This window comes from Canis aureus, chromosome 1 (assembly GCF_053574225.1).
Source record: "Canis aureus isolate CA01 chromosome 1, VMU_Caureus_v.1.0, whole genome shotgun sequence".
In the NCBI taxonomy this organism is placed as follows: domain Eukaryota; kingdom Metazoa; phylum Chordata; class Mammalia; order Carnivora; family Canidae; genus Canis; species Canis aureus.
Genome location: NC_135611.1, coordinates 98,369,859 through 98,396,231, shown reverse-complemented (window position 1 = coordinate 98,396,231; position 26,373 = coordinate 98,369,859). Strand labels below are relative to the sequence as shown.

Here is a 26,373-nt window from a genome sequence, read left to right as displayed (position 1 = left end):
CAGGACTGCATCTCCCAGAAATGGAATCACACGACAGAGACATACTCTGTGTCCTCTCCTCCTCTTAGGAGGGCACTAGTCATTGGACAGAGGGCCCAACCTAAATCCAGAATGATTTTGCATGAGATCCTTAACCGGACACCATTTCCAAATAAGATCACATTCTGAGGCTCTGAGTAGGTGTGAATTTGGGGACTGGGGAACACCCTTTCCATTCCCTACCCGTGCACGTACAGGGTGAGCAATCTCCAAATCTGAGCCAAATCTTGGCAGGGGATGATCCTGCCCCATCTCCCTACAGGGCAACCCCAAGAAAATGAGTGCTTCTGGACAAAGCCTGCTGTCCTACAACAGTCCAGTAAAGGCTGCCGGCCACATCTGGGTCTCCAACTTCCCATGTAGGCATTTTGCCTTGGGATGTGGAGAGGCACCTTGCGGGCTGTGCCTGGCCAAGAAGGCTCCCTGCTGAAATAAAAATGGCATTGTCAGGATGGAGGCAGGCGTGGGCCGTGCTGGGTCTTCCCTTTGTGGGAGGAAGTAGCTTCCTGTTGTCCTCAGACCCCTGCCACATGCAAGGACACTGGAGAAGGCCACTCTCTGAGTAAACAGGAAAGGGAGTTTCCACACTGTCCAGGTAGCACAGCTGCCACCACACTGCACGGTCCCTCCGCTACCTGGAAGATCCCTGATAAAGAGTGGACCCAACAGTCAGGACAACTCGCCAAGCTTCAGGCAGTCACCTTAAGTTAGCTCTGGAAGCCCCAGCTAAGGACCAGCCACAGGTGCACATTTACACTCACGGGCCATAGCCAGTGCTGCAGCCACACGGCCTGAAACAAAGCTTCTCATCCACAATTCTCCCTCTAGGCAAAGACCTCAGGAACTCTTGCCTCCCACAAACCCCAAGGCATAAATGGCAACCACACACATCTCTGCACACATCAGACACCTTCATCCCCTTTGGAGACCCAGACATACCGACAGTGACCAGGCACTCACTTCACTTCTCAAATACACAACAGTTGGGGCAGCCCAGGTGGCTCGGCAGTTTAGCGCCGCCTTCAGTTCTGGGCCTGATCCTGGAGACCTGGGATCGAGTCCCACATTGGGCTCCCTGCATGGAGCCTGCTTCTCCCTCTGCCTGTGTCTCTCCCTCTTTCTCTCTCTGTCTCTCATGAATAAATAAATAAAATCTTAAAGTGAGCTCCTGAACAAGCCATACTAGAGAACTTCCCTTCATGTGCCAGCCTTAGCATGCAGTCTCTCCCAGAGCACCACGCACATGGCCGGCATACACAAGTCCAGGTTCAAGAAGATAAAGCGTGCACATGTCACCAATCAGCCTGAAGACAGAATTACAGTACACTCACCAGAAAGGAAGCTTCCTGGAGTCTGACTCTATCTTTGATGTTTGCTGACAGCTTCTTGGCCTGCACATCCCACCCTCTGTTCCACATCCAGGTAAGCAGACAAAGGCCACTCGTGCAGAATTCAAACCACAGAAACCCGGCCCCTCCAGGAGCCCTCCCTCCACCCTACCGCAACACAGGAAGAGCAAGCCAGTCACTCCCTCTTGCTGTCTCCAGCCATTCAGGCCCACCTCCTGGAAGCCTCTGTCCTGAAAGCCTTGTTATATGACACACATACCCCCCTTGGAGCTCATGTGGCTTCAATATTCTTGATTATCAAGCCAAATTTGGGGTCAGGGTTGATCCTACCCCTGTTCATCTTAGGACTTAAAGGCTACATGCTCTTCACTTGAGTTGTGTAAGAGGTTGCTGCATGCAGCCTTGCTTAGAGACATTATGGCCCATCAACATGTGAACTGTACAGACAATTCAAAATCTTGGGCATTTAGTTCCTCATAACCTTCTAACATAAATGCTAATGTCCTGTGTTTCTTTTCTACATGTCATTTTAAACCCACAAGACGTAGTTCCTGCTGTTTTACTGTTGATCCCCTCAGATCTCATCCTCACCAGTGCTGCTCATCACATTCTCCCACCACCCTGGGATTCCAGCTCTGCTCATCTTCCTTCTGCTTCAAGTCCCACACCTGCTCCTAGTGGTGGTGTGGCCATTGCTAATTCCTCATTTTTAACCAAGATGCCTTTATCCCCCTTCATTCCTGGGGGACACCTTCTATTACGGAATTCCTGGCTGGTAGTTCTTTCTTTCCGGATACTATTCTTGATCTGTGAGATCCCACTGCTGCCGGTAGCATGTCAGACCCAAGAGGAGTCTACGTCCTCTGGCTGCTCCGTTAGGCTTTCTAGGTCCTCAGACAATCTCAGCTCACTTTAATGGGCCCATGTGCACATTTATTTTTAGTCCACTTGGAGCTTGTAGGCCTTCTTGATTTCCATGGATTAATGTCCTTAATCTATTTTGGAGAAATATCTGCCACTATCTCTTCAAATGTTCTTTTGACCTACTCACTCCCTCACCTGCTCCTGATACCAAGTACTAGAATTTTCCATGGATCCTCTATGGCCTTGCTACTCAAAATGTCGGCTGCAGACTGGCAATACCAATACTACCAAGATGCTCATTAAAAAAGTCAGAATTCAGGGGGTGCCTGGGTAGCTTAGTGGGTTAAGCGTCCAACTCTAGATTTCAGCTCAGGTCATGATCTCAGGGTCATGAGATCGAGCCCTGTACTGGGCTCTGCACTCAGTGGGGAGTCTGCTTGAGATTCTCTCCCCCTCTCCCCACTCCCTGCTCTCTCCCGTGCACTTGCCTGCTCGCTCACTCACAAACAGACACACATAGGTCAGAATCCAGGCATCCCCAGAGATCCAACGAACTGGAATCTGCATTTAAACATCCCCAGTGGTTCACATGTCATTAAAGCATGAGAAGCACTGGTCTATATCTCCTACCCTCTCCTTCCATTTACTTCATTCACTATCTCTATTTCATTCCAGGTAACCTCTGTCTTAACTTTCTCATTGATGCAGAAAATATCATACAGAAAAGTGCACGAAACACAAACACGACACTCAAGGCATCATTATAAAGCCAATACTCACGTCGCCACCAAAGTTAAGAGATGGGATGTTGCCAGAGGACCACAAGCTCCCCTCTGCCCCATCTCAGTGTGCTTCCACTATCCATCCTACTATTAAACTCACCCACCGAGTCGCTTTTGTACTCAAGTGTTTCTATTTTGGAATTTCTACTTGGTTCTTTTCTAAAGCTGTTACGTCATTTTTCGCAGCTTTGATCTCTGCTGAAATCCACCTCCCTAAACACAGCAACCAGAGGGGTCTCAGCGTGTAATGACTGCAGTACCTGAATTCCTGTGGCTCTCCTGACCTCATCTGTGATTTACCCTGCCACTTTAGCTGCTATCACATCTCTCACATGCCGACTTAGCTCTAAGTGTTGGGAGTGCTGAAAACTGCATTTCAGATCAGAAATAACATGCAGACTCAGGTACATTATCCTTCCCCAGGAAGGAGTCACTGCTCCAGGTGGCTGGGCTGCTGGGCTGTACCCCAATGTCCCACCCAGTGTAAGGGGAGGTACAGGGCTTTGCCCTCAGGGGCCTACCACTCCAACTAATCCCCTTGGTGGTCAAAGGTCTGCAAGCCTCTCAGCTGCCCTGGGGTAAGTGTCTCCAGGGCAAAGTAGCCCATGTTGGGCTCCCCTCTGACTTCTGCTAAATCTCCTGAATCTTGGGCTAGACACTTGTTCTTTCTAGTTCTCTGATGTTATCCAGGAGATGGATGCATTCTAACTTTTCTAACTGTCCTTCGCAGACCAATAACTGGGACTCACATGGCCTACCACTCCCAGAGAGAACCACAGTGGCCTCTTCATCTATGCAACAGATTCTCAAACTGATCTGGGGATGCCACTTACACTTACTCTAAAGTCTTCTACAACAACTGCAGTGTGGCTTACGTGAAATCCGTTTCATCAGATGTTACGTGTTTGCCAAGCTCAGTTCCTTTCCTGCCGATTCTGTGTGCACGTGAAGCTATTCCTGCACATCTGCCCCTTTTGATATCGGCGATGCCACCCTGCCCACCCCTTCTCCAAGGCCTCCTACCCCATAGGTGGGGACACTGCCTCCAGGTGAGAGCCACTTCCTGCACCTGCCACCTCAATATTCACGTCTCTCCAAAGCCTCCCCGTGCCCAAGAGTCACTTCTAAATGGACACTCTGGTAACAGAGGCTTTTGGAATCCTGGGGAAACACTCAGGTTTTGTCAAATGCGCCTCAGTTTCTCCTGAGTTGGGCCTTAGCTGGGATGTGAAACAGGGGGAGGGGAGTAAGCATGTAGAGAGAAGGAACTGAACCACAGGGAGAAGATAGGCTGCAAGGAGGTCAGGGGACAGGTAAGCCAGGGCACGTGAGCAAGATCCATGGGCATCTCACTGACGGCTGGGGGAGAAGTGGAGATAGGGGCTAGGGGGCAGCCTCTGTGGGCAGCTGAGCTAGAGGGGGGCGGGGGTCTCCGCCCTCTGCAGCTGGACAGGAGGAGATGGGGAACCAAGGAGCAGAATGATCACTCGATCTGCCACATGGAGCACGGGCTATCACAGCGGTCTGGGCCCCAGAGCGTCCCGGGAGACACTGGAAGACTCTCGGAGTCAGCAGGACCTGCACAGGATCCCGAGAGCCACTCACTCACCAGCAGAAAGGGGGTCTCCGGGTGGTCACAGGCCTGCAACGCGGACGAGGATGTAGGCAGAGAGAAGGAGGCCCACTCCCTCCCGTTCTCCGCTTTCCACGTCTTGATCAGCCCCTGCTTGTCCACGGTGACAACCAGCTGCAGCCGAGGGTAGGCCGCCAAGTTCACCAGAGCAGCAGGCTGCAGGGGGCTTGACCAGATCTCCGTGCCCTGGGCAAAACAGAAGGAAAACAAGGACTTCTGTGGGGGCCACAGGGGCTGCACAGGTAGAAGCAGCATCATCCCCTCCCCTCCCAGGCCCCAGTGTGGTGAGTCCATGGCAGGCCATAGAGGTGGTGCTTCGGGGCAGAGCTGTGACTGAACTGGGGGTGTGTGAGTGGCACCACCAGGACTGGGGGGCGGGGGGCCCAGCATGCACACAGCAGTTACCCCGGCCCCACTGAGGAAGGTTGGGCAGGGGGCTGGGGCTATCCCGGCTGCATCCAGAGAACCTCCATGCAGAGCAGGGCAGCCCCAGCTCACAGATTAGCTGACTCGGGCATGCGGGTGTGAATGGTTCACATAGCGGGTCCGCACTGCCCTGCTCAAAAGACGCCCCCTCCTGTGGTTCATCCCGGCCAAGGCCTGAGCTGGGTAACTCCTCGGGCTTTCTCAGGACCGTAAAAACTGGAAGGGGTGGAAGAGCCAGTGCGCGTGGGCCCTGGGCAGCAGAGAACCACCCCTACGTACCCTTCCCAGTCTCCTAGCACTGCCACTAGGGCCTCCTTTCCCATCCTGGGTCGTCATAACCCTTCTTCTATCACGTCTTCATTTCCCATCATCTGTGTCTGTTCCCAACTGAGATACCTCAGGACTCCTCTATGAGTCTCTTCCTTATTTGATTTCTGTTGCTTGAGCAGCCAGGTGAGCATCACTGGAAGGAGCTCGGCATCAGTGACACCGGGGGACAGCCGGGAGTCTCAGGGAGCACGGCACATTCACCAGTGCTCGTGAAGAAGGTGTGAGACTCCCTTTTGGTTTCACAGTGGAAGCAGGTCAGGGGGCGGCGCACAGACATGCGTTGACCAGTGACTGCCCTGCAAAATGCCTGCAGGAAGGACCCTGATACCAGAAATAAACTCAAACCCTAGGACTCTCCAGGGATGGTGGGTAAGGCAAGGCATAGAAAGTCAGAGCAGAAACCAATACAACCAGTCAGAAGCATGGTCTTAAATACTGTGAGAATGTGGAAACTGAGAACGTTTTTGAAAAGGAGTATTTATTGGAGCGCCTGGATGGTGCAGTCAGTTGAGCTTCTGGCTCTTGATTTCGGCTCAGGCCATGATCTCAGGGTCATGGGATCAAGCCCCGTGTCCGGCTTCACACTCAGCAAGGATCTGCCTGAGATTCCCTCTCCCTCTAACTCTCTTGGTCACTCATATGCACACTCTAAAATTAATAAGTAAATCTTTTTTAAAAAAGGATTTATTTATTAACCTTTATTAACCTCAGGAAAAGTCAAATGTCAGTTTGCCTCATGACTCAGTGTGATAAGCACTTACACAATTATAATACTACCAACAACAGAGAATTATTTGGGGACAGGAAGACTGCTCTGTGTGGAGAAGGGAGGAGGAGGGGGGTTTTCTTCTACAGATCTGCTGGTGAAGAGTATGTGCAGACGGCTCTGGACTCTGAAAAGAAGCCCATGCTGGAAAAACAAACCACGCTGAAGTAATGTTCAGCAAACTACAGATGTCAGCCAAACCCAGCCCACTGCCCATATCTGTATTTTCGTTTAAAAAAATCCAAAGAAAAAATAAAAATAAAAATAAATAATAAAAAAATCCAAGACTATCTCACGAGCCATGAAAATGTGTGCACATCGCATGTCAATGAGCATCACCGGCTCTGCTCGGACATGGCTTTCGGCTCCTGCACGGCGCCAGCAGAGCCGAGTAGGTACAGCAGGACCATGGGGCACTTGACAGAAAACATCCACTGAGCCTGTACCCAAGTGCTCTCCTGGTCCAAGTTGTGACCTGGTCATCTGGGAAACTCCTGGCCACCCAGCCACCAGGCCGTCCCCTGCCAAACCCACACCTTGAGCCTACGTGGACAGCAGTCCGCAGCCGACGTCAGTCCTTCAGAGAGGCTGCGGGGAGGTCGGTAGCCTCCCTCACCAGCAACTACAGGGCCTTCCTGTGAAATGACCCTCCAATACTGCCTGGTAGGAGGAAAGACTAAGCACAAGAGGAGGAAACCATCAACAACAACCAAAAACTTGACCATGGAGCAGAGAAAAATGACGCAAACTCTGTACCTTTTAAACAAGAGAGCAGAGTGGATATGAATGGGCTCCTGGAGTTAAAGACATTCCTGTGAAGTGGGCAGACAACCAACACACCCTCAAGTATGTGCATGGAGGATCAGTCTCCTGGCCTAAGGGCTGGCCCCAGGGAAAGTGAAATCAGACAGGACTTAAAGTGGGGTCTTCCCTGGGAAGGGCTGCTGAGGAGAGCAGGCAGGGGAGTGTGTGCACTCATGAAATATCTTCTGTCCTACTTTTCAAAACCATCAACACTGCTTTACTTTCATGATTCAAAAGCAAAACAAACGTAAGTGAGCAGGTGTAAACACTGTCCCTGAAGTGCTCCCACGTGGCACCCCTCTCCCCATCCCAAGCCCCATCCCAGCCCCAGCTCCTGGGCCCCTCACGACCCAGGTGGGAGCCCAGCTAGGACTCTCAAGACTTGTCACCACCTGTGGCCTCTCAGGTGTCCCTGCATCACCAAACACAGCACATGCCAACTCCCTCCCAGACTCTTAACAGGTCGTCGGGGATGCAGGGATGCAGCTGGGAGCCAGGGTGCCCTGTTCAAAGGAGCCAGGGAAATCCAGGCAGCCCCATTGGCTCTCTGTGCATGAACTGGACACTTCCAACAGGCCTGGCTCACAAGGACATAAGCAGGCTCCTCACTTAAGTAGCAAGGACCCAGGGGTACCTTCGCTTGTCCACGGCTTTCAAAATCACGAGGTAGTTTTCTAGGAAAAAAATCCTTTCTAGGAGGTTGGGTTCCATATGTGCAGAACCCCTGAATTTACAGGGAACTACATGGTTCAAGACTCAGAGACAATTCCCTCTCCATCTTAGACTGATCATCTGTAAAATCAGGAGGCTAATAACGCATCCTTTGCTCAGCTGCTGTGAGTACCAAATGAGAAAATGGACTGCAAAGGTTTTGAACTCTAAGTGACAACCAACTGTAAAATACCGGGCAGCCCTGGTGGCGCAGCGGTTTGGCGCCTGCCTTTGGCACAGGGCGCGATCCTGGAGACCCTGGATCGAGTCCCGCGTCAGGCTCTCTGCATGGAGCCTGCTTCTCCCTCTGCCTGTGTCTCTGCCTCTCTCTCTCTGTGTGTCTCTATGAATAAATAAAATCTAAAAAAAAAAGAAAACCAACTGTAAAATACCAACTGAGTTATCAAAATCTCAACACTTAATAGGCACAGGGGGTAACTAAAAGAGGCAACTGTTTGGGCAAAACCACCCAATTGGGCACTAGCTCCAACGCGGACACCACAAGACTGGGAGCAGGTGCTGCCACCTGCCACAAATGTCCACCTCCCTGGGCAGGCAGCACAGAGTCAAGTGCACATCAGGCTCCATCTGCAATCAGACCCGAGTTCCATGTATGATCTGCCTCTTGTAGCTCAGAGTTCTCGTCTATACCATGGGAATCCCACCACCTAGAAGGTGCCCACAGGGGATGAATGAGCTAGCAAAGGGGATGGACCTCACTGAGATCCAGTGCGTTGCACCTTGGTCCCACCCCTGGCTCACCTCCTGCACATCCCAGGCACGCACAGTGCTGTCCGAGGACACGGTACACACCACTGACTTCTCCTGCCCATCAAACCGGCACTCGTTGGTTGAGATGTAGGCTAGTTCATCTATACCTCCTGGAAGAAAACACAGACTGGCCGTGAACACACACACATATACCTGGGATGTGGATATGCAGACTGGGGAAGGGCAGACAGGACATCCTTCCTTTCTCTCTGGAGAGCACACAGGTGCTCCTTAGGGGCAGTAGTGGACATAGGGCTTCATACCCAGGACTGCCCCTCCCACCAGCCACAATTGGCTCCCTACTCTCTTGCTTTCTGTTTCTTCTACCCTGAAATAAATATAACCATTCCTTTTTCACAAGATTACCTCGAGCACCAAGAGACACAGCAGGAATACAGAACCCAGCAGGGCATGTACTCATCAAGCAGCACCTACCCACTCATTGGCTAAACACCAAATCCCAGGACACTCGACCAGGGCAAGTGAGCAGTACGAAAGCACACAGGACGACATTCCCCACCATACCATTGTGCCCAGCAATGGCTCTGCAGATGAAGTCCTTCTCTGGCCGCCCAGATTCCATTCGGAACTCCAGCTCAGATCGGCAGAGATAGTACTCTTTCCATGTTTGTGTGCCCAAGGTCATCTGAGGGGCTTTATATGATGACCAGCGTCTCAGACACAGTTGCCTGGAAAACAGATGCATGATCCCAGGTAGGATAGGGCAGGTGTTAGAAGAAGGTACTAGGATGTTTACAGGTCTAGCTCTGACTCCTGCCTTTACCATCTAGTAGCTTCGACAACTCACTCTGCCTACAGAACCCTCACCTGCCTCCACTGTTAAATGGGGATAATGATGAGATGACACTGAACAAATGTTCGCCACCATCAGGCATCAGCATTTCTTGTGCATCCAGCCAGTTTTCTGATACCTTCATGAAGTAGATCCTGATCCCCTTGTACACAGTGGCTTTAAAAACTGACTCAAGGCCAAAGGCAATAAGCTTTGGTCACGCAATTGTAATTCAAGAGTATATTTCTTGAAGTCTCCAACTCTTATTGCTGAACTATTTTTCCCTCAGTTCTGTCAGCCCTTCGTGTATTTTGCTACTGTTATTATGTACATATGCATTTATAATTTTTAGATCTTCTTCGTGGATTGACTTATCATCATAAAATAGCCTTGTTTCTAGTAATTCTTTCTTACAGTCTACTTTGTCTGGCATTAGCGTTGCTGTTCCAACTTTCCTTTGCTTACTGTTTGTATGGCATACCTGTTTCCATTCTTTTAACTTATCTAAGTCTTTGAATGTAAAGTATGTCTCTTGTAGACAGTATAAAGTTGGATATTGTTTATCCCTTCTGGCAATCTCTGCCTTTTTTTTTTTTTAAGATTTTATTTATTCATGACAGAGAGAGAGAGAGAGAGAGAGAGAGGCAGAGACACAGACAGAGGGGGAAGCAGACTCCATGCAGGGAACCCGACATGGGACTCGATCCTGGGTCTCCAGGATCACACCCCAGGCCGAAGGCGGCGCTAAACCGCTGAGCCACCGGGGCTGCCAATCTCTGCCTTTTTATTGGAGTGTACACTTAATACATTTCACACAACTAATGATAAAGCATTGATTTATATGTTAACTTACTACTCATTTCTTTTATATGCATTTCCCCTCTATTTTTCTGGTACTGCCTTCTTTTGCATTAAATACCTTTTTTTTTTTAATAATTTTTTTTTTTTATTATTTATGATAGTCACAGAGAGAGAGAGAGAGAGGCAGAGACACAGGCAGAGAGAGAAGCAGGCTCCATGCACCGGGAGCCCGACGTGGGATTCGATCCCGGGTCTCCAGGATCGCGCCCTGGGCCAAAGGCAGGCGCCAAACCGCTGCGCCACGCAGGGATCCCGCATTAAATACCTTCTAATGTCATTTCTTCTACCATATTTCTCGAGTTCTTAAGGGTTACCTTGGGGATTAACCTAGTTTTAATTAATATCAGCCTAATTTCAAGAGTATCCAAAAATTTTGCTCCTATGTAGCACCATTTCCTGCCCCTCTCCAATTGCATGGCTATATCTACAAATGAAGTTTTATATATTATATGTGCATCAACAGAGATTTACAGTCATTGTTTTATGCAATTGTCTTTTAAGTCATAAAGCGGAAAAACAGACTAACAAATAAGAAATACACTTAGATTGCCTTTTATATTGCCTATAGAATTACTTCACCAGTGTTCCTTATTTCTTCATGTAGATTCAACTAACTGCCTAATGTCCTTTCATTTCAATCTGAAAGACTGCCTTCATTTCTTGTAGAGGAAGTAGGGAAACAAACCATCTCAGCTTTTGCTCATTTTATTTATTTTTTATTTTTTTAGCTTTTGCTCATTTTAAAAGGTCATTTTTTCCTTCATTTTTCTAGATATTCAATTCTAAGTAATAATCTTTTAACATTTCCAATGTCATCCCACTACCTTCTGGGTTCCATGTTTTTAAATGAGAAATCAACTGTTAATCTCATCTAAGGTTCCTTGTACATGATGAATTACTTCTCCCTTGCTGCTGTCAAGGTTCTGTGTCTTCAGATTTCAAGTTTGATTACAATGTGTCCTTTCACATTGTTTATGTTTTTAAAGTAATCTCTACACTCAATGTGGGGCTTGAGCTCAGGACCTCAAGATCAAGAGTTACATGCTCTACCCACTAAGCCCTACAATGTGTCCTGGTGTGGAACTCTTTGTGAAACTGATGTGCTGCTTACTGCACTAAGATCCTGGTGATGTGTAACTCTTTTGAATTTATCCTACTTGCAGTTCATGGAGCTCTTGCACATGTAAATTAACCTCTTTCATCAAATCTGGGAAGTCTTCAGCCCTTATTTCTTTAAATACTTTATTCCTTCTCCCTTTCCCCTCTCATTCTGGGACTCCTGTTATGCAATGTTAGTGTGCTTGATGGTGCCCCACAGATCTCTTAGGCACTGGGATTCTTCCTTCTTCATATTCATTGTATTCTTCAGACTGGATAATCTCTATTGACTTATCTTCAAAGTCAGTGATTCTATCTTCTGTGCTCAAATCCTGCCTACGTTTTTGATAGTATAATTTTCTACTCTATAAGTCCTAGTTATTTTATAGTTGCCTTCTACTGATATTGTCTATTGGATGAGACATTGTCCTACTTCCCTTTAGTTCTTAGAACATAATAAAAATAGCTGATTTTAAGTCTTCATCTAGTAGTTCCAATGCCTGGGCTTTCTTAGAGACAGCTTCTGTTGTTTGCTTTATTTCCTGTGCACTTTTCTTATTTCTTTGCACAACTCATAACTTCTGTTGAAAACTGAACATTTTAAATAATGTGGAGCTCTGGAAATCTGAACCCCCTAGGTTTGTTGTTTCAGTCGGTTTACTGTTGTTATTTTTTGTGTAGTGGCAAATTCTGAAAAGCCTACATTCTTTGTTATATACGGCCTCTGAAATCTCTGCTTAAATTAGAGCTAATGATTGGATAGGGATTTCCCAAATGCCGAGAACTACTAAGTCTTCTGGTCATCACCAAAGGGCTATGTGCACCAAAGGCATGCATTCAACACTCAGCAAGGCAGCTGACAACTATACACTAGCCTTCACTTCCTATGTGCACAGAATCTCAGGGTTAGCCAAACACATGAGTTTACAGCATTCTTAGGTCTTCTCTGAATTTGTGCACACCCCTGTTACACGTGCCTTGGCTTTCAGATTCCTAGGACAGTATCAGGGCTTTTCAAAGCCCAAACCCCCAAAGACATCACCTTCTCAGCTTTCCCTTTTAAGCTTTTTGGTTAGCCTACTATTTTCTCAACTACTGTCCATCAGCTCTGAGAGCCACAAAGGTAATCAACTGTCTGTTATTGTTTTGACAAAAGTCCCAAAGTAAAGGCTTTCCACATTGAATGAACTCCAAGTCAGACCAAATAAAAACAGTTTGCCCATGAAGTCTTCCAAGAAATACCAGACAGGTTAAATAATGACAATTTTCTGGGAATGAAAATCCAATCTCATTTTTTCCCCTTCTAGTGACTGCCAGGATTCTGGTTTCACTGTGTGAGCTTTTTTTTTTTTTTAATTTTTATTTATTTATGATAGTCACAGAGAGAGAGAGAGAGAGAGAGGCAGAGACACAGACAGAGGGAAAAGCAGGCTCCATGCACCGGGAGCCCGATGTGGGATTCGATCCCGGGTCTCCGGGATCACGCCCTGGTCCAAAGACAGGCGCCAAACCGCTGTGCCACCCAGGGATCCCTGTGTGAGCTATTGATATATTCAAGGCTAACACAGAACTGGAAGGGTTATAGGAAGCAGTCAAGAAAACTTGCTGTTCTAAGCTTCCAATTTTCTTTTCTTGAACACTTCCTAGACTACTACAAGTTTCTCGCTCATTTCCAGTTCTGAAAAAGTTGATTTTGACAATTTGTGTCAGTTTTCTCACTGCTTTTATAAGAGGAGAAAATTTTCAAATCCACAATTTTCCAAGAGTCTGCATTCTGAGCTTCCATGTGACTACTGTCAATTCTATGATAGCACCTCTCTCATCAGGTTTTTAAGAAGAAAAATGGTACCCACACTGTAGAAAACTACAGAATCTCCATCTACTCTGTGGTCACCAAAGTGAGTGAGACATGGCTCTTGCCATAGGGCACTCTGAGCCAGGAGTTAGGAGGATAAGCAAAACAAAAGTTCATGGGAGAAGCATGACATTTCAGAAGGGGCAACGTGTGATATGGGAAATGAGCAGAGAGAGTGGACTTCTGGCTGGGAGAGGGCGGGGGGGGGGGGGTGCGGGGCGGGCTTCATGGGCAGAGGCTTCCAGCATGATAGTCCCCAGAGCTAATGTGGCATCATGTGGCTCCAGCCAAGCACTCCTATCTCACAGAGAACACAAAAGGGGTTAGGTGGGAAATTCATGGCTCATAGCCCATGGCCGCAACAAGTTCAACACACAGTCATCATAGCTTCTCCACTCACTGAGCACCTCCTGCCTGGCCCTGTGCTAGCACTAGGGATCTTCTAACATGCTAAGAAGAATCCAGTGCCCATGCTGGATGAAGGTTTTACTGTGCTTGCTGGAACTCCAGTAGTAGAGTAGTATAGTATACTGGCAGCCTCTGGGCACAACGGACGGACGCCCCTGGATTATTTAGTTTGGGTTGCAGAGGATTAACCCACATGGACTAGCAGCCACACTTAAAAAATCCTAAATTTTCACATAAAAATCAGGAAAAGGCAGGTGGCCTGGCTATACGGAACCTAAATTCCCACCTGATAAAATTTGTCTGGAGCTGCATAAACCTGTCCCCTTTAGAATAAAAACAAGCTCTCAACTTCACCATCTCTTTTTATCTTCTCAACGTTGAGACTGTCAATTACCTCATATCACCACTCCTTATGTCATTGGTTTTGAGTTGAAACAAAGGAAATTTCTTGTACCTGTATCTCAATCTAAAGAGTGTGAAAACAAAAGCTAAACCAAGAAGATAAAGTGGCTTAAGAAAAAGGGAAGAAAAAAAAAAAAGAAAAAGGGAAGAAGGCACAGTTCTTTGCGGAAGTAAAGTCTATTTCTATGTATTTATGGCTATTATATACACATCAAACCTTAAGTAGGAACCATGACCATTATTTAGAAAAAATAAAAAAACAAATGATTTGGCAAAAAAAAAAAAAGGAAAGACGGTCAAATGGCTGACTCGATCTCAGTTCAGGTCTGGATCTCAAGGTCATGACTTCAAGCCCCACACTGGATTTAAAAACAAAACAAAACAAAGGCAGACCATCAAAAAGCCTGAAGTATGAATATGAATAAAATATGTGATATGCCTCTGATTTTCAATATATCAAGTGAAAAAAATACTGATACCAAAACTTTTCACAGATAGCAATAACAAAATGATCTGTTGTACACAACAGAAATTATGTACCTTAAACAAAAGCAAATATTTGTTTTGTGCTTTTACTTCTAACCAAAAGCTAATGTTCAGTGTGTTTAAGAAAAAGCAGAATTTAAAAGGTTATAAGGCATTAAAAAAAAAAGGAACTTGCAGCATTCTTAGTTAAAATTATACAGGACACATTAAAAACATACGACCAGTTAACTACACTCATTTGCTGTCTCCATAAGAATTTCTAATGGGTCTAGAGAACTTAGGGGCCTGGTGGACATCACAGACACAGCCTCAGAAATGATACATGAGGGACGCCTGGGTAGCTCAGTGGTTGAGCATCTGCCTTTGGGTCAGGTCATGATCCTGTGTCCTGGGATCGAGTCCCACATTAGGCTCCCTGAAGAGAGCCTGATTCTCCCTCTCCCTGTGTCTCTGTCTCTCTCAGTGTATCTCATGAATAAATAAAATCTTAAAAAAGAAAAAAAAGAAATGATATATGCATGTGACCACAAAAGACAATGTTCCTGAAATGCTGTTGTCCCAGCTCCAGAAACATAAACCCAGTGTTTTTATAAAAACACAGTTCAAGGACACAATGCTGAGGAATGACTTCATGCTAAAAATTTTAGCACCAAACAGTATGAAATAGTAATAAACTGAAACCCATTTGTGACCTGGCTCACAGAAGCCAAACCATCTACCTGAGACACCAGAAACACAACATAGTAACAGGACATATGGGTGGAGGGTAGGTGGTGAGCTGCTGAAAGTATGTTTTGAACTTACTCCTGCCAAAAAGAAATTCCTCTCCTAGCTTAGCAGCAAAGATGAGAACAAACCCCAGGGCTGGGGCTGGCATCTTATTTCAACATGTGAATACTGCTCCACTAGGTCTTCCACGAATGCCCACACCAATCAATGAGTCAATTCATTTATTTCCTATGACACAAAATCATTAAGAATCATATTTGAAGAGACATAATCTTGTCCACTCCATAGAGAAATTAATTTCCAAAACTGAATGTTCTATCTAGAGTACATTCTCCAAACTGTAGTGATGAAGACTGAAGCCCAACAAAAGTTCTCAAAACTAAAGGAATTAGTATCATTTTTCTAGCTAACATTCATTAGCAATAACAAGTGAATGAAAAGCAACAGACGCTGTAAGACACAACACTAAATGTGGCAAGAATTCCCAAATATCTCAATGCACAGTTATTCTGAAAACAAAACCCATCAAGCAAGGATTCCCTCCATGTAGGCCCCTTCATGTAGGAACAGCTATAGTGGCTAAAACGAAATACAGCTCCCAGTTAACAATCAAGGCTACAGTCTGTCTTATATTTAGCAACAGATAAACAATCTGACAATCTGACACTCCTTTCTTGGGACAAAGGCAGTCATGTGCCCAAGGAAAAATAATGAGTAAGAAAATGTAATAAATTAATGATTAAAATATTTTTTATCTTCAAATTTAATTTTTGATTTTTTAAAAAGATTTGAGAGTGAGTGTGCATGCAAGCAAGAGCACGATTGAGGGGTTGGAGAGGCAGAAGGAGAGGGAACAGCAGACTTCCCACTGAGCAGGGCACCTGACGTGGGGCTGGATCCCACAATCATGACCTGAGCCAAAGGCAGACACTTCACTGACTGAGCCACCCAAGTGACCCTTGTTTTATTTTATTCTAATTTCGTGCTTATACAGCTATGTTGTTACACCAAAGATGAGTTCAAATAAAAGCAGTGTATAGACTTGCCTTCTGTCAGCCAACTGTGTTCATTTGCTATATATTTCTGCCCGAGTCTGGTACTCCCACTGTATGTCAATCTCCCATGTGATTTAAGAAAACTCTTACATTCCCACATACCATTTAAAAAAGAGTATCACAGGCCTCGTGACTGGGGGAGGTGGTTTCCTGCTGCTAGGTGCTTGGATGGTCCTTTCTTGTGTACTCGTCAAAGCCAGAAATGCAGTGCTCAGAACACTTATCCAGGACACCCCTCACCTGGAACACTCTCCTGACCACGTTTGGCTTTTCCTTCACTCACCTCCACAGTTCTTTGGTCCTTGAAACCTCATTCCAGACCTAGAACAAGAGGGCAGAGAAGAGAATGGTCAGGCTTGCTTGGCGCCTCGCTTGCTAGGCACTGAAGGGGTGGAGAGCTAAACCAGACTCACTGTCTGCAGGCAAGAAAATTCATTCTTGGGAATCAAACATATTTGCACGATCCAATAAAAACAACCAAATGAATGGAAAAGGAGAAAATGGCCAGTTCGGTGGAACCAAGGGGCTCAGAAGTGACTACAGATAAAGTCCCCAGAGGCTGAAGCATTCCGGGGAGAGCCAGGACCGACCACTCGGCAAAGATGTGAAGGAGAGAGTGTTCTGCCATAACTGGAGTGCTGGGTTCTGGGGAAAGGAGCGGAGATCTGCTTAGACCCAAATCCCCAAGTCCTATTGTTAAAACCTGGGAAGCCACTTGGGAATCAGGGATGGCGGAGGGCAGGGTTAAGCTGTTGGAGGAAGATCGCCCGCAGCTGTCAGAAGTTAGAGCTGGAAGCCAGGGCAGAGCAACAGGCCCCAGAGGCTGCTGCAGGGAGGAGGTGAAGGCCCAGGCCTGGAGGACACGGAGATGCCCAGGGGTAGAATCGCGCGTGGCCTGGGGGGCAATGGGGCGCTGTCAGCCCTGCTCGGTTAACTGTCCCCCCCCCCCACGCGCATGCACTGCGGAGAGGCTCCGGTGGGTCGGGGGGGGGGGGGGGGGGGCGCAGCCCCGTCCTGGTGCTCCCTGGCCTCTCCAGCCTGGATTCTGAAGCTTCGATGGGAACCACTGCGCGGTTGTCCGCGGTCCCGCCCCACGGAAGGCCTCATCCCTGGAACGGTGAAAGGAAGCCCCCTCCCCTGAGCCCAGGCCCCACTTCCACTTCACTTCCACAGCCCTTGCTCATTGGCTGGGTCAAAGGTCCTCGGTATCTTTAGCAGGAATGTGAAATGTCTATTTTGCAAAAATCAAGCCAAGTCAGGCACGAAGTTCAACACGTTTTCCTTCTCTGTAGCTCCCGGTTCAAAACCCAACTGAGACCCCTTCCCCAGCTACGGAACACGCCCCCCGCCGCCCCAGGCAGCCCCAGCGGTGCGAGCAGCCAGATCCAACCCCAGCCGGTGGGGACCTTCGGGAACACGCAGGGTCCTCCCTAGTCAACGGGATAGAAACCCGGTGTTTCACGTGACACACTCTAAACGGGCCAGAGAACTCAAGGAAAAGCCTGCGTAGGGACCTCTCCGTAAAGGACGTGAAGACGCGCGAGTTAATGAGGGTCGGCCGGGGACGCCGGCGGGGCGGGGCGGGGCGGGGCGGGGCGGGGCGGGGCGGGGGCTCTCGGGGCACCGCACCTGTCACCGCGGAGCCGACGGCAGCGGCGCTCGCCGCAAACCGCCCCCGGCCCAGCCCCCTCCCGCGGGGTCAGAGCCCTCCGTCCGCCAGCAGTCCTACGGCCAGCGCCGGGCCCCAGCCGCGAGCCCCGCTCCCCGCGCGAGCGCAGGCCCCGACCGACCCTCACGCGCGCGTTAGCCCGCCGGGCCCGACCCCCGCTGTGGGCGTCCTGACTGGACCCTGCGGACACTGCGGGGTCGCTCGCGGGCCCCGCGGCGGAGACTCCAGGACGTTCCAGGAGCAGCAGCAGCAGCAGCAGGGGACGCGTTCCCCCAGCTGGTCCCCGCGCCCGGGGCCGAGGCCGAGGCCGGGCGCTCGCTGTCCGCGCACCGGGCAAGGAGGGTCTGCCATCGCCGCCTCCCGGGGGGAAACAGGCCCGAGGAAGGGCCGGCCGTGAGCACGCAGGGACTGTAAAGCACCGCCTCCGCCCGGGACACAGCGCGCTACCTTGTCCACCTGGGCAGCGCGGAGCAGGTCCCGGGCCTCCAAAAAGGAGAAAACGTGCAGCAGCTCGTGGAGCCCAAGCTGCGGCTCCATCTTCCGGGCCGCCCAGCCTTTCCCGCCACGCCCTCTCGCGCTGCCGCTTCACTCGGCCAAGCCCCGCCCAGCCCGCCGCGCTTCCGCCACCCACCCAAACCCGCCCATCCCGCTGCGCTTCCGCTCCGCTCGCCCGAACCCCGCCTATCCCAGCGCACTTCCGTCCGGCTGACCGACCCCGCCCATCCCGCGGCACTTCCGCTCCGCTCGCCCAAGCCCCGCCCATCCCACCGCACTTCCGCTCCGCTCGCCCAAGCCCCGCCCATCCCACCGCACTTCCGTCCCGCCAGCCTGAGCACCGCCCATCCCTCCGTGCTTCCGCCACTCAGGCAAGTCCCGCCCATCCTACCGCACGTCTGCCCGGCCGACCAAACCCCGCCCCGCCCCGCCCCGCCCCGCCCCCGGCCGGCGGCCTGCTTCTCCGCATCCCGCAAGACTCCTGCTCCTCCGGGTCGGCCCACTTCCAGGCAGCTCTCGGCCCTGGGCAGTGGTCGGTCCGCCCGCTTCTCCCCTGTCTTCACTTGCGCCTGGCCGCCAACCTCGGCCCTCGCCCTGACCCGGGCCGGGGACTTGGCTCTCTCACCAGGTTTGGTCCTGCCCCCGCCCCTCCGCATCTAACCTCAGGCCCGCTGTCACCTGCCATCCACCCTACCGGAGACCCCGATCTTCCTTCCCCTGAGCCAGGCACGGCAGCCTCACACTCCCAAGTCCTGGTACTGCAGTGGTCGAGGTGCGGGGGACAGGCTGGAATCCACGGAGCGGACGGAAGCTGCGGCTGGAGACCCGGGCTCGCAACCCCCGAAGGTTGCAGCGGGGGCCGCCGGGTCGTGCCTTTACCCATGGGCTTGGATGGCCAGTCACCCGCCCTCAGTCCTCAGCCACCCACGTGAAAAGCCAAAAAGAGGTTTAGGAATAAGATGGCTACGTTGCCCCGCTGTTGTCAGCTCTTCTTGACTCAAGGCGGCACCGTCCCAATCTCCCGATCGTTGGTTGAGCCCTATAGGAAGCCTGAAGTCTAATGGAGTCTTTCCCTCTTTTTTCTCTTCTGTGCCCTCTCCTAACCCTTCTATTTCCGTAAATATTGTAGAAACAGCTGATCTGATCTTGTAAGACAACAAACAGGGCTGACTGGGCTTGTATTTGGAGTTACTGAATTAACACAGGAGCTGCTTAGATATAGAGCTTAGACACAGAGCAAGACAGCTCTGTATCTAAGCAGGTGGCACCTCTGGTCCTGGTTCACCCTCATCCTCAGTGTAGAGATGTTTGTAAACCGGCTCAAACCTGATCAGTCCCCCTACCTGAGCCATCCCCTGGGCTTGACTTCTGTCCCCTCGCCTCCAAACAGGAGCACGTGCCACTGCATGAAGCCCCCAGGACCAGAATAGCCCTGAGCGGGGCCACTTTCCAGGTGACCAAGGAGAATAACAGCCAGGATTCCAGGCCACTGTGGCCACATCCCACAACAGGAACAGAAGAGGGGCAGACACTAGGCAAAACTGCCCGGGCTTTTCATAACAAATCTCAAAACTGAACTAGCTTTTAATGCCTCTGAAAACAGAAACAAAACAAACCTGCCCTCCCACTCATTTCAGTATGAGGACATCTTACAGGCTGTGCTCCTCTGATGGCTCCAGCAGGACGGGCCCTGACCCCAGCGGCAGGGCCTGGGGAACCAGTACCATGGCAGGTACAGTCTCTGTCCAATGGCTGAGTCCATAGCACCCACAGGGGAGGCCAACGGTGTAGGCTACGGGTCTGCTCTGCTGGAGCCGGACCGGACATGGAGCAGACCTAGCGTGGCTGGGTGGAGGCCATGGGAGGTTGAGTCAAGCTAGGCAGACTGAGAAACCTGAGGGGCCCAGAGTCTCAGCCCTCTGGAATGAAGGGCCGAATCAGCTCTGGGTTCAACAGCGACTCTTCGAGAGGCCGGTCCACACGGAAGTCATGGACGTGGGGCGGCCCTGAGTGGGCTTTGGGGGCAGGTCCCCCTGGGCGCTGGGGAATCGGCAGCTCCGAGGGGTGGGCAGGCAGGGGAGCTGTGAAGAAGTACTGGTGCAGGAGGGCCTGGCAGCAGCAAGCAAGAGACAGCAGAAGGCAATCAGTCACCTCCCCGTCCCAGCCCTAGCTCACTTCCCTCTGAGGGGTGAGCTGAGCCTCCCGCAGATGCTTGTTCCCACATGTGCACGTCTGCTCAGCTGGCCCACAGCCCTCTAGTGCTTAGCATCTGAGCATGTTCCAGAGGCTGGCAAACAAAGAGCTGCCCTCAAGTCTTCCGCGGGTCCCGGGTGCGGGTGACCAACAAGATGAAGAGGAAAGAGACAGGGTGTGTCATGTGACTAGTGCTGCGGCAGCGGGGACAGCTGAGGGTGTGGGACACCAGGGAGGCTGCCAGCCTGCAGAGCTGTGCTCAAGGCCCAAGGACACGGAGGGCCTGAAGCCCAGGGGAATGAATGAGCATGGGGCAGGAGGTGGCAGGGCCACAGAAGTGTGTGACCCCTGCGGACTCCTAGAACCTGGGCCTCTGCTGAGAGGGTGCCCCAGGAGAACCGCACAGGGGGTATGTGCAGCCCGCCAGGCAGAGGGCACCCTGAACAGGCAGCAGGCCATGCGGGGTGAAGGGGTGCTGGGCTCACTGAAGGAAGCACTTAGACAGCCTCCACCCACGTTAGAGGGACTGATGACGACAGAACACACCCTGTCTATGCGGGTGCTGAGGGCAGGGTGGGGACATGGGTACACCGGAGAGCAAGGCCCCCTGCACTACTGGCTGTCAGCCCATGATCTTCCCCTCCTTCCCTGCCACACAACCTACCCTTCCAGGTCCCCTGCCAGACCTCTGCTCATCATTTCTCTTTGAAAAACACCTCTGGTGCTTACATCTCAGCTCCCCAAAGTCAAGCCCAATCCTCCGCCCAAGGCCTCAAGACGACACAGGTGTATACAGAAGTGGAGCAGCAGCAGTTGAAGGGATGAGGGAGCCAGTCACTGGTAACCCAATGTGCTCTTCTGCAAGGTGGGCAGTGCCCCTGGCCTGCCCATGACCCCATGGTCCTAAGGGGCCTCCCCCCTTGGCTTCCAGGGCCCCAAGTGAGGAGGCTCGGGGGAAGCAAGTACCAGTACCTGGGAGGCAGAAATGCGCTGGTGTGGGGGGTAGAGGAGGAACCGCCCCAGCAGGTCCAAGGCCTGGGGAGACGCATCGGGCAGCACCTCCTCCAGGGGCACAGGCGCCTGCTCCTTGAAGGAGATCTTGTTGTAATCGGGCAGCTCCGTGATCTCCTAGAACCACCATCACCAGCTTATGGCAGCCGCCTGCCCACCCTCACCCAAGATTCCTGAGGTCCCACACCCCCTCCTGGACTCAGGCCCCTGCGCCAACGCCGGTGTGAGAAGTGCGAGTGTGCTGGGGACACAGGGACAGGCCAGGAGTATGTGGGGCCAAAGAGGCATGGGGCCAGGAGGAAGAGCGTGGGGACGGGCAGTCCTGGCTGTCAGGGGAAGGGAGGACACCTGCCCCCACCCTTCCCCACCAGGAACTCCTGCAAACCGGCCAGACTTGAGGGCTAGGGGTGCCCAAGATCCGAAGCACGCAGCAGAGCTGTTCGATATCATTCTCCCCAGGAAACAAAGGCGACCCGTTCAGCAATTCCCCCAGGATGCAGCCCACAGCCCTGTGGATACAAACTCAGGAGCTCGGTCACCTCACACCAGGACACTGGCCTCCCCATGCCAGCTCGGTCACCTCACACCTGGACACGGGCCCGCCCACACCAGCTCGGTCACCACACACCCGGACACAGGCCCACCCACGCCAGCTCGGTCACCACACACCCGGACATGGGCCCGCCCACGCCAGCTCGGTCACCACACACCCGGACATGGGCCCGCCCACGCCAGCTCGGTCACCACACACCCGGACACAGGACCGCCCACGCCAGCTCGGTCACCTCACACAACACACAGCACCCACATCCCATCCTAGGGCCAAGGAACCACAAAACAGCACAGATGCTTCATGTCTAGAAACAGACTTATACACACACACCACAAGCCTAGAACACAAAACACATCCACCTCCCGATGAGCTTACTCTCCTCAAGCCTAAAACACACAGCAACACCCTTGACAGTTCTGAGACTCCCCAGAGCCTCAATTTCTGGGACACAGAGCTGCCACCTCACCTTCTGAGGCACACTTCTCAAACACCTGCTAAATCTCAAGCTCCTAGGCATGTCTACACCATCCGCCCCCGAATAAAGGTCAGGCCTCTGGACAGCTCCCGTCCTGGGATAGCCATCCCTATCACCTGCGTAGAGGATCCACAGGCCTTGAGCCTCAGACCACCCCCCGATCCCAGCCCAGGAGCTTCCCATCTGATCACACTTGACCCCCACCCAGCTCACCATAGGTCGACACCCTGGTCATACTGGCGGGCGCCATACAGCAGCTCAGGAGCTCGATACCACCTGTGAGGAGGAAGGCAGGCAGTTACAACCAAGCGCTGGCCTGTCAGAGGCTGTCTGGAACAGTCACCCAGCCCCACAACAGCCTGATTAGCAAGGTCTGAACTGAAGGTCCAGAAGCCTCTCATCTCCAGTGAGGAGGCCGGGGCCCGTCCATTGCCACGTCCTGCCTGGGAATCAGCCCTCCCTACCTGGTGGCCACCTGGTGCGTGTAGAGACGGCTGCCATCTGGGGAAAAGACCCGGGCCAGGCCGAAGTCCGCTATCTTGAGCTGGCCTGAGGCACTGATGAGCAGGTTGGCTGGTTTTAGGTCCTGAGCACACCAACGGAGGCATCAGTTCCTCCAGATCCCCCAGAGGGCCTTGGGGCAGGAGGGCCTGGCAGGCTAAGCACGGGTCAGCCAGGCCCCCACCCTCTCCACGACCACTTACTCTGTGGTGTGGCCAACCCACAGGTCCTGTCCCCCCAACCCCCTCCAACCATGTCTTCTTCAAGGTCTGGGCCTGCAGGTCCCACCGCAGCAGGCACGGAGACTGACCCGATGCACGATGTTGTTGGCATGACAGAATGCGACACCCTTGAGCAGCATCTGCAGGTAGCTCTTGACCTGCGCCTGGACCAGTGGCCTCTGGGCGTGGCGCACCACCTCAGCCAGATCCGACAGCATGAACTCGAAGGCCAGCACAAAGCCCGCGCCGTGAGGGAACACAGCCTTCAGCTGCACCACCTGCAAGCCAGGCATCTTGTCAGCCTCGGACCCACATGGCCCGGACCCTCTCGGGGACCCCCAGCCCTGACACAGGACACAGCAGGTGAAGTGATGTGAGATCTGAGGTCAGAAGGGAGTTCAGGGCTCCCTAGATGCTCCCCTCTCTGGAGAGAAAGCAGGTCCCCACCCAATGCTGCACTCATTCAGAGGAGGAGGCTGTAGGAAGGGCACCAGGGCAGTGTCCGGTGCTCCCCAGGCCAGGAACTGGAAAATCACCCAGGGTGTCTGTCTCTCTAAAACACGCATATGCACAGACACACACACACACACACACACGCACGGAACAGGGCTCCTGCGGTTTCCTCTACCTAGGGCCATCCAAGAGCCACATCCCATAAACATCCCGAGGGCCCACGGGTGGCAGGGACCAGGTGGCACAGCGGGGAGTAGGAGCCAGGCCTGGCAGGTCCTGAGGGCCAGAAGGAGCTCACAGCACAGGGACACAGATAGATGACACGTAAGCAAGCAAAGTGCCTTCCCCTCCCCACCCAGTCTATCCTGGTTCTGAGGGCAGAGAGAGCATAGAAGGGTCAGAATAGACCCTGAATAGAAGGTCAGAGCAGAGGCAAGAGAGACAAGCACAAAGCCTGAGGTGGGAACAGGAGGCTGGAGGGACAAGAACATGTACGATCCTTTAGGAGAAGGACATCTGCTCTGCTCTGTGCTGTGGCCCGGACGGTGCTCATCACAGGAGACATTCCACAAGTTATGTGGAATGAATGAAAAGAGGGGCTGGGGTTCTCTTTTCATGCAGGGATGGATTCCACCAACACTGACAGTGGGGAGGGTGGCACAGTGAGGAGGCAGCTCTGGTGACCGGGGCTCAACTGTGGGCAGTTTTACGGTAGAAACTGCAGGGCTGCTGATGCAAGCTAGGAGCCCATGTCACCAGCCTTCTGACAGACCCTCCACCCCTCCCACATGTGTGGTCTACAAGCCCTGGAACTTTCCTCAAGAAAATGCAAATAGCCTTACTGCTGGTTGTCACGCTTTGAAAGTAGCACACAATCATTCCGCAGATTGCACACATACATCCAGATAATAAATTATAAAGAAAAAAAAAAACCAGAAAAATCCTATCGCCTACAATCCACCTTACAAGTACTTTCTATCCCACTTCACAACAGATACAGCAGATACGAACACCTATTCAGATCTATATACACATTTTTATACAAAACTAGAAGGACATACTTTTAGATGTGTTTTATAAAAAGTTTTACAACATGCTTTTGTCATATATGATACATACATCATGGACATCTCCAGAGAATAACAAACAAGTAGGAGCAGGACAGGGTTGTCACTCCCCAGGAACAAGAAAAAGCCCCAGGAAGAGTAATGAGGTTGGGGGTGTATGAGTCCCTCCCCCGTGCCCACAGTGCCTCCAGCCCCATCACAGCACAACCAGGCCACATGGGCCCTGCCATCGCTGTGCATCTCCCCCAGGAGCCCAAAGGGGACCCATGCCCAGCACGAGGTAGGGCCTATGGGCGGACCCCAGGCTAGAACACCTGGACTCCTCCAGCAGAACCGGGCCAAAGCCTCCACGGACCGCTGCGCGTCCACAACAGGTGGATGAGCCTCCTCCCCTGGCCTGAGAATGCGAGAAGCTGAGATGGGCCTTTCGGAGAGCAGAGAGCTCAGAATGACACCCAACCTAACACAGGTAACCCAGCCTGCAGAACAGAAGCTCAACAGAGGCTGTTATTATCATTACAAATTACCAAATGTTTTATATAAAGAAGTCAGTGACTAAAGAAATGAACGGGGAATGACATTAAGTGGGGGGATGAGGTGGACAAGACAGGGAGGGAGGCAGCGGCGCAGGCGGAGCCCTTCGCAGCCCAGGGCCCAGGGCCGGAGCCCAGCGCCACTCACGTGCTGATTGTCCTCGATCTCCTGAAGCGCCTTGATCTCCCGCAGGGCCTGGTTGGGGATGCCATCCTCCAGCCGCCGCAGGGCCACCTTCTTGAGGGCCACGATCTCCCCGGTCTGTGCGGGACAGAACGGGACACCGCAGTCCGTCCCCGGCTGGAGAAGCGGGTGCGCCGACGGGGCGGGCGCCGTCGCGGGGGTGGGAAACGCCCCCACCCGGTCCGGGAGGGACGCGAGGTCCAGCCCGGGCCCCAGGTGATGGCAGCGCAGCGCTAACAGCTCCGAGGCTTGGACTCCCCGGGGCCCTCGTGGGTGGCTGGGCGGCCGACGGCGCCCGGGCCGGCCCCCACTCAAGGGGCCAAGTGGTGGGCGCAGAGCCCGAAGCGGGGCAGACGCTGGCCCGGAAAGCGGGGGCGGGGCGGGCTCTCCGGGCCGGCAGCTGCCGGAAGCGGCCCAGCTCACCTCCACGTGCTTGGCCTTGAAGACGACGCCGTGCGCGCCCTCCCCGATGCGGCCCAGGATGCAGTACTGGTCCATGCCCGCGGCCCGCAGGCCCCGCCCCGCCGGCCACGCGGCTGCCTAGCAACGGGCTGCCTCCCGGCGCCCGGCCGGGGAGCAGACAGCAGCTGGGGGCAGCGGCCGGGCCTCGTTGGCGCCTTCGCGGGCCCCCCCGCCCAGGCCAGGCCGCGGCGCACTTCACTCGGGGGCAGCCTTCGTGCGCGGAGGGCGCCGGCGCGGGCGCGGAGGAGCAATGGCGCCCGGGGGCCCCTCCTCGCACCTCCCAGACGTCACGTGACCAGCGGCGCGGGACACGCAGCGGGGGCGGGGCCGCGCAGCCCGGGGCGGGGCTTCGCGGCCAGTTGTGCGGGGCGGGGCCGCGCGATCGCAATAGGAG

General features: G+C 52.4%; 1 protein-coding gene and 1 long non-coding RNA gene across 19 annotated transcripts in view; one reads left to right on the top strand and one right to left on the bottom strand.

Moving 5' to 3' along the window:
* CDK20 (cyclin dependent kinase 20) overlaps positions 1 to 26,228 on the bottom strand; it is a 39,411-nt gene extending 13,183 nt beyond the window's left edge. For 4 of the 18 annotated variants that reach the window (XR_013386930.1, XR_013386935.1, XM_077910606.1 and 1 more), the window contains exons 1-11: positions 25,941 to 26,222; positions 25,482 to 25,595; positions 23,370 to 23,558; positions 23,023 to 23,144; positions 22,772 to 22,834; positions 21,916 to 22,039; positions 21,492 to 21,647; positions 16,446 to 16,483; positions 9,001 to 9,164; positions 8,467 to 8,585; positions 4,644 to 4,853 (exon numbers count right to left, since the gene is read on the bottom strand). Coding sequence is in view for 14 of the 18 variants with exons in the window: in XM_077910606.1 (XP_077766732.1) it covers positions 4,644 to 4,853; positions 8,467 to 8,585; positions 9,001 to 9,164; positions 16,446 to 16,483; positions 21,492 to 21,647; positions 21,916 to 22,039; positions 22,772 to 22,834; positions 23,023 to 23,144; positions 23,370 to 23,558; positions 25,482 to 25,595; positions 25,941 to 26,015 (1,374 nt within the window). In the remaining 4 variants the exon portion in view is untranslated. Of the gene's footprint in view, positions 1 to 4,643; positions 4,854 to 6,143; positions 6,334 to 8,466; positions 8,586 to 9,000; positions 9,165 to 16,445; positions 16,484 to 19,877; positions 20,436 to 21,491; positions 21,648 to 21,898; positions 22,040 to 22,771; positions 22,835 to 23,022; positions 23,145 to 23,369; positions 23,559 to 25,481; positions 25,596 to 25,940 lie in introns of those variants that run through there. The other 14 variants (XM_077910652.1, XM_077910672.1, XM_077910628.1 and 11 more) reach the window with 11 other exon arrangements.
* Positions 18,621 to 20,388, top strand: LOC144321247 (uncharacterized). Its single transcript, XR_013387003.1, has 2 exons — positions 18,621 to 18,697; positions 18,955 to 20,388. It is a non-coding gene; the product is annotated as an uncharacterized LOC144321247 (long non-coding RNA).
* Positions 26,229 to 26,373: the final 145 nt, after the last annotated feature.